General features: G+C 36.7%; 1 protein-coding gene across 1 annotated transcript; it reads right to left on the bottom strand.

Annotated features, from left to right (window-relative positions):
• Nucleotides 1–385: 385 nt before the first annotated feature.
• On the bottom strand, nt 386–1,296 carry LOC101314897 (probable beta-1,3-galactosyltransferase 16-like). The gene has a single exon (XM_004308451.1). It carries the CDS (start codon nt 1,247–1,249, stop codon nt 386–388), a length of 864 nt encoding a protein of 287 aa, XP_004308499.1. The 5' UTR covers nt 1,250–1,296.
• Nucleotides 1,297–8,232: the final 6,936 nt, after the last annotated feature.

The following is an 8,232-nucleotide window of genomic DNA, read 5'->3' on the forward strand; positions in this document are numbered from 1 at the left end:
GCACTAGCACCTGCCACGACTAATTTTGGGACAATGCCAAAGGGCCAAGCAATTGTATGAATATGTCATTAGTTGAAATGAACAAGGCAGATCCAGTAAGTTGGAAACTTGGAATCTCCTCGAAGTCGATCATTTTCATGCATGAAAGGATTTTGGACACGAATAATTTTGGGACAATGCCAAAGGGCCAAGCAATTGTATGAATATGTCATTAGTTGAAATGAACAAAAAAGTATTTCGATGCCGGGTTCGAACTCTGAAATTCTCAACCTTTAAATTTTTATGAGCTACACCGGATGGATGTGATACAATTCAATCTGCAAAATACTTAATTAAACATAGGTTCACATCACATGAATGGATCGTCCTCGTCAAGCTTCAAATACTAGAACTTTAAGCCCTTGGTTACATTGAAATATTCAAGCACACGCAACCATTGATCCCACCTCTTGAGCCTATGAACAGCCACCGTCTCCGGTATAAGCTCATGCGAGCACCTCCCATTTGTTCCCGGATAATCATACATCGCCGGCTTATTACTAAACCTATTCTTCGCCTTGTTCCCCATCTTAAACCATTTTCCCACCAACTTATCCTCGGGACCAACCACAGTTTCTTTAGGAATTTCAGAGCTTCCAATCCACTTCACCAAATCCCACGACAACAAAAACCCCATCCCGGACATATACTCCACAAAGGGATCCATGCTAGCACAAGGGATAACAAATCCGTAGTACAAATCCACCCTAGGCAGTGCCTTGAGCGACAATGCTAGTGGCTCGAAGCGAATGAAAACGTCGTCGTCTGCCTTCATGATGTAGTCGTATTTGCGCGGGAGGAGGCGGGGGAGGGAGGAGAAGTAAGTGTAGGTTTTGCCGTTGTTCATGTTCTCAGTGCAGTTGAGAATGAGGATATCATCGAAGCGAAGCATTTCAAGGGCAATTAGGGCGCGCTGCTCGGGTTTTGTGAGGCTGCAGAAGACGAACTTGACGTGGATAGTGGCAAGGGGAGAAGACTGGACGCCGTAGACGAGGCGGAGGAAGTGGCGGTGGTCGTAGTTGTCGGCGCGGGTTAGGATCCCTATCATGAGGCTGAATTGGGTTTGATTAGGGTTTATGGTGGGTAATTTGAAGGAAGCATTTGGTGGTGGAGGCTTTAAAACTTGAACATTGAAGAATATGATGAATAGCAAGAGAAAGATAATGATTGAGGGTAATGTAACTAGGATTATGCACTTGTTCCTCTGCATTGTATCTCATTCTTCTTTGGTCTGGGTTCTGAATCTGTAACTTATCCAATGAAGTATATATGGTAACTCCATGAATAGTTACCATTTGTAACTGAAGTTGTGCATGTATAACATGTTGATATGCATCTGCCTTCTTCATCATGTGAAAGAAAGCTTAGTGAGTGATCTTACTCGTGCATAAAGCTAGAAATTCCTCCTTGGAAATTGTCTGCTGCAGAAAATGAAGGGAGAGAGCTGAGGGGGATGATTGCTTGTGAAGCTCACGAGAAGGCCATTGGTGCTGGGCATTGGGTTTACTTGTACAGTTGGACTTGATGACCCGTTTTGTCTGGATTAGAATGGAAGATATTCTACACCATGGCACCATGAATGGAATATTCGGTCTTGTGATTTTGAACAAGGTTTCTGATCGGTCGAATCGAGTTGCTTAGCTCGGCCGGGTTTGCTTTTCTTTGTTTCTTTCTTTGTAGGTTTGGCCATTGCTCTTTTTTGTACAACCTAGGTTAGAACTTGGAAGCTAGAATGGACCAAAAAGTCTAAAGGAACCTATATTGCTTAAAGAAAGAGCTACAGTTATTTGAATTATATATATTAGTTATTTGAGTTATATTTATGACTTCTACAAATGTCTGATGAAATCACTTATTACCTTTTGAAATCATCAACACTATTTTGACTAATTTCTATCTTCTTTCACTCCCGTTACTGAATTCGAAAAACTGAAAGAAAGAGGAATGCTCTTACAATTTAATCAAACCCTAGTACTTTAATACCTAGTGAACACTATTATTGAATTTTATAAGTAGTAATTAGTTTGAATCCAAATGTTACTTAGGTTCCTACGGGTCACATACAACTCATAATGTTTAGTTTAAGACATGTTGGTATCAAAGTCAGTAAGAGAGCACCATATAATACATTTGAGAGATTTTAGATTGAGGGAGACATTTCGCTGGTGAATTCTTGACCCATTTTCACATCCATAATCAAAAGGAAAAAAAACTTTCATTCCCGCTCTAGTTAAGATTGGTCAGTGAGGAAATCTTCTACCCGAATTTTTCCGCACCAATAAGACATCAAGAAAGAGGAACTCTAATACCTAGTAAACATTATTATTGAATTTTATAATTAGTAATCAGCTTAGATCCAGATGTTAGTTAAGTTCCTACAGGTCACAGTCGGTTCATAATATTTAGGGTTGTTAAGACATAAAAAAAGAGAACCTAATGAACAATATTATTAAATTTTATAATTAGTAATCAGCTTGGATCCAGATGTTAGTTAGATTGTTACAGGCCTCAGTCGATTTATAGTGTTCAGAGTAGAAAGATGGACTATCATCTTCATGACTTCATCACTCAAAGAGGATACCTCATGACTTCGAGTAAAACACATGAAATTCTCTCGAATCTTGGTTGATGAATGTGTTATTCAGATCCCAATCCTCTCTTGTTAGTAGAGAATAACAAAAAGGTAGCTATTCTCCTGGTTTAGTGCAGGATTCAAAGGTAATGTAACTGAGAACATTCAAAGTTAAAAGAAGTCACTGGTGGACCAAAGACCAAGTGAGCTATTGTGAGAATGGAATCATGAAAGAAACCCACTTTGAATGCCTTCATCCTCCTTTTCCTAATTCCAATGCCCAAAACCACACTTTCAAACCTCTAATTGCCAACTTTTCATAAAGCAAGGGACCAAATGCAAGCCCCACAGGAGATTACAAAACACTTCTTTCTGGGTTGGTGTTTGTATGAAATTCTAGCATTTGAGTAGTTTAATATTTGAGCTAATCATTTTGAACACAAGTTTAAGCTTTATGGGATTAGTGTTTCACATGACAACTTGCCCAATCATGATCAACATGATCCATGTATTCATATTTTCTTATGTTTTTGGTGTTTGGAAACAGTATTCTACTCTAAATTCAGTTACAATGTCACACCATATCAATTTTTTAACATATTAAACGTGAAAATGAGCCTCCCAACTTGAGTAAGAATTCAAATCCTTTTAAGAAATCAATTTAATGTTTTATTTTTAGGTTTATGTTATTACGATCGGCAAAGAGAATCATCATTTCAATCCTAAACAATCTTGCATTGTATGCGTCTTAGGTAAACTCACTAAACCCAGACCGGATCCAACATAACAATAAGAGGGAGTCAATCAATCAAACATCAACGAGTGCGACTTGGTAACCTAATTTCGCAACATGTGGTCGACCCTTAATAAAAGTTTTTGTAGCCCAGATGGAGTTGAATATCGAAACAGTGTTGGCCACACTTCGATGTCTTACATAGTTATGATGAATATGATCCTTTTCTTCAGTGATAAATCATCATGCATATCCTCTCAAATTAAGCACATCCATATTCCTAACCTATCGACAAAATCGGAAAACTCTTTGTGGACAGAAGTACCTCTCCGGGCGAGTTGATCTGTTGTTTTCAGTTGGAACCAGAGAAATGAAAGCCTTCCATTCTCCATGAATGTGACAAATCATTGATGGTGGCTCCAATATGTTGGACATTATAAACATGCTGGACTGTGACTTGTAAGACATTTGTAATGGCGTACGTAGGTTCACCTATTTGACAAAGAAAAAAAAAATTGACCAAGGAACAAATATACATGCAAATTTGAAAAAAAATGTTAAAAGAGTCCAAATCTTACATACACTAGGAGAAGTTTATATGATCGAGTAAAGATACCTTTTGATTTTGTCCAATACCATCCATGAAGACAACTGCGCTCAGTTTTCATTTTCATGGTTAGTTCTCAACAAGACGGGTAGAGAATACATTACTATTTATATATATCATCATTATCAATACTTACAAAGTTGCCTCATACTATGCTAATATACTAGAATTATAAATAAGCTTCATGCATTTTAAAGTTGCCTCATTCTATGCTAATATACCACTGTGTTAACTTAGAAAACTCCGTATCAAATTCTAATGTTTCATATACTGATATACAATATAGACATTGTGTTTGTTGGCAGGATATTCTTACATCTCTTAAAGAACTACGATATAAAAATTTCAACGAGACTGAAAACTACGAGTACGTTTAATGAAGAGAAGTGAAATTCACACTCTATAAATTGAAATCTACACTCTCATTTTTCATTTTTAGTTATCATTCTCATAAGAATACAAAATTAAGGTCACTAACGACAAAATTTCAGTTACCAAATAAAAAAAGTGGAAATGTGAATTTCAATTTAAAAAGTGTGAATTTCACGAATTGTCCAAAAATGCTAAAAGAACGGCACATAAACAAGCTAGTTTGTGAGCTTCTTCATTAGAGAAACATTCATGAATCCGCGGACCGCGGTAACTACTCCAAAATACAAATGCATGTGAAGGAGAGGCAAGAAATGCAAAACAAGTGGAGGAGGCCATAGACGATAGTTGCATGGCAAGAAACAGTCCGGTAGACCAGTCACTGCTGGTTCTCTCCGATGGAACAAACAGTACTGGTGACTGGTATCAGATTTCACATTCGTATCACAGTAAGTGAAGTCGTCGTAATTCTGAAACCATTCTAAAAGCCCAGAGTCTCCAGTGTTTTTGTTTTGGCGCCATGTATGGATGGGAGAAGCACGCCGATGAGGATTCGTCGTTTTCCAGGTTCTGAAGATTCATCAGCTTGACCGTTGTTAATTGGGTGTAGGATTTATTAAAGCCTAAAGACAAGCTGTAAAGGTAAATTGTTGCTGATTATTTTTGTTCTCTAGCTTGTTTGGATTTGGATCACGCGCCCACATTCTAATTCCTTTTGTTTTTTTGTTCTCCTGGTCTTTCATATATCGACTTTGTTGAATTGCTCTCAACAGATTTTGGTAAATCTTCAACTATGTAATCGACTAATATCATTAGTACTTTTGTGCTAAATAGAATCGTCAATCATGATCAAGTGATCAACATAACCTTCTCTTCTTTTTCATTTTGAAAGGAATATGTATCCTTCTAGGTGTTTTTTTTGTTTTTTTTCTTTGAAAAAGACAATATTCACTCAACGATATATAGACTCACAAATTAGTTTTTCAAGTACATTCGATTCAAATGTACAAGGAACAAGCAAGCAAACAAATTTGATAAATATCACTCACTGAAACCCTTTAAGCTCGCCTATTCAAGCATGGCTCGTAACACCGAAACAAATTTTACACTCTAATTATTAATTATATGTTAGTCAAAAGCCAAAAAGCATGATATGCTTGAAAATATAAAAAAAGGAAAGATAAATTTGAGGTCACAAGTTCAAACCTCACTGACATATGTAGAGTGTGTGAGTTATTAATAAAAAAAATTAAAAAAGAAGAAAAAGGAAAGATAAATTTCAGCAACTCTAAAAATTGTTGAAACAAATAGATAATTTTTTTTTTTTTTTGCCTTTATAGTTAGGCTAGGGAAAATAGAACAATCATCAATAGTATGGTACATTAGTGTAGTATGTGAAACACCAACTTTATTCTTGGAACTCGGATGAAAATTAAGACAATTCCCAGTAGCTTTAATTTTGAGACTTTTATTCCCACTAATAAAATTAGATTTTTAAATTCCCAAGAGTCAACTTAAACAACAAAAAGACAGTTATATCATTAATAAATTAAATAAACTACAATAGACCATTATAAGAGTCTATTATGAAAAAAGATTATAAAATCGGATTCCCATGGGCGATGACGTTGTCCGGGTTCCGACAACCATTGACCGGACTTCGACGAAAGTTAAAGGATCTATTGATGAGGGCAGTAGGGGGTCTGTTGGAGATAATATGCATGGGGTCTGTCCAGGGGTTTACTAGGGGTAGTATGAGGGTCTATTGGGAGCAGTACGAGGTATGTACGTCGAGGTTTATTACCCCTAGTAGGAGCTAAACTAATGTACAAGCATCAGTACTAACACAAGCACATAGAACAAAATCAAAAAGCAAAGAAGGAGAATCAGACATTACAAAGTCAAATAAGAACGTGTCGAATCAGAAAGCAAAGAAGGAGAAGAGAATTGAGGTACCTCAAGGTTGAAGATGTTTGGAGTAGGAGAGAGAATCCTTGGATTGGCGCCGGTGGTGGTCCGGACTCGAAGTAGATAGAACTTAGATGATGAGGACGGTCGCTAGGTCGAACTTTGTCAACTGAGAAGGATGATATCGGACTAAAACCTTGAGTGGATCTGAAGCGAAAGCCAGATTGGGAATGAAGCGAATGCCAGATCGGGCCTCTCCAAGCGTCGACCGTGCCAACGACGGTTTCAGCGCTGACTGAGGCTTTACCAACCTCGTCCTTGTCTTTACAACGACGACCTCCTCTATCTCTGATCGGATCTTTACAGCCGGAGGAGAGAGCGAAAGAGATCTAAAAGAAATGAAGAGAGAGAAAGACATGAGATTAAGGAAATGGGCAATTTTGTCAGTGAAATATGAAAAAAGATGAAAATTTGGCAAGTGGGACATTATAGGGTTGGTGAGAATTTAATATTCTTGTTTTGTTAGAGCATCTTTAAGAATGCTAACTATTTTTGAGTTAAATTTTAGTCAAATTAGCTAGCCACTTTAGAAATGCGGCTGCATCAATGCTCTATATTTTAGCTAGCATTACATCAACATTATTATTCAAATAAATATTAAATAGTTTAAATATATTTATATATCACGTAACATATTTTACAAGGAATGTATTGAATTATAGCTAGTCTCGTCTGAGTCATCTCGCTCTCTATATTCAGCTAGTGAGATAGCTAAAAGTCATAATAGTGAGATAGCTAAAAGTCATAATAGCTAAACTTTGGCTAGTCTGCTGGAGCTCCGAAAATATAAAAAAAAACTAAACACGCCCTTTAAAATAGCTAAAAGTTAAAATAAAAAGTCTGTTAAAGTTGCTCTTAGTGAGAAAAAATCCCTAAAATTAGGGTGGAAGGGAATTTTTGAACGTGTCAAAAGAGATATGCTGAATTTTAGACTCACTGAAAATGGAAACAAAAATCCATTGCATTAAATTTCTTCGATCTCTGAAACTTAGGTAGGAGATATCTAGGGTTAAGAGGAATTGCCATGTCCTCTAATTTTTTCGAGACTCACAAATCTGGTTCCACAGCTTTCACCTTCAGATTTTTCTATTTTTCAAGTTTTAGCTCATATAATTTTATAAATTGAATCACAAATAAAGTTAAAATATAAAAGGCCAATGATAAAAGAATATCAACTACATTTAGTTTAATAAAAACTTATAATCTCTACCAGCCCTTTATTCAAAAAAAGAGATTATAATCTCTAATAACTAGTCTACCAATACATGGAACTAGTTTAGCTCTGAATTGTCATAGCACCGTAGACAAATGTACAAACCTCATTATTTGAAACGTTGAATACAACATTGATTAATAAAGAAAATTACTTAAAAATTAAAGAGGTCTCTTGTTGTTCGAACCCTAATACGTGAAAACCATTTTTCATAAAGATGTTGTACATAAATTACTTCTAGAATAATAGTTCACTCAAGCATCATATTTATGAATTTATCTAAAAGTACTAGTAAAAAATCATACATGATAAATTTCCCAGTTGACTATTTGCTTCCATGAAATTATCGGATTATCCGTCTAGAGCTGGCCATCGCACCATGAAAATGATTATGATGAGAAAAGAGAAAATCCACGAACCCAAAAATTGATCAAACCGAGAAAATGTAAAATCAAAATCAAATCCCCCAAATCCCCAAATTCCTGTAAATCCCCAAACCCAACCCGTCACGCGCTCATCACCGCGTCTGGTACATCCTATCAGACTCAAGGCCTCCGTCCACATTGAAATGTGAAGAGCGCGCGAGACGAGAGAAAGAGAGAGGCGCGTCGCTGTCTTTGAAAAAAGAAGTGTAGCACAAAGAAGGAACACGCGCGGGTCCACCATAGGAGGGGGTCCACACTCAGTCTCTCTCTGGTCTCGTCCAACTAAAGTGCGCAGCCCATACAAAA

The sequence above is a fragment of the Fragaria vesca genome, linkage group LG7 (genome assembly GCF_000184155.1).
Source record: "Fragaria vesca subsp. vesca linkage group LG7, FraVesHawaii_1.0, whole genome shotgun sequence".
Classification (NCBI taxonomy): Eukaryota; Viridiplantae; Streptophyta; class Magnoliopsida; order Rosales; family Rosaceae; genus Fragaria; species Fragaria vesca.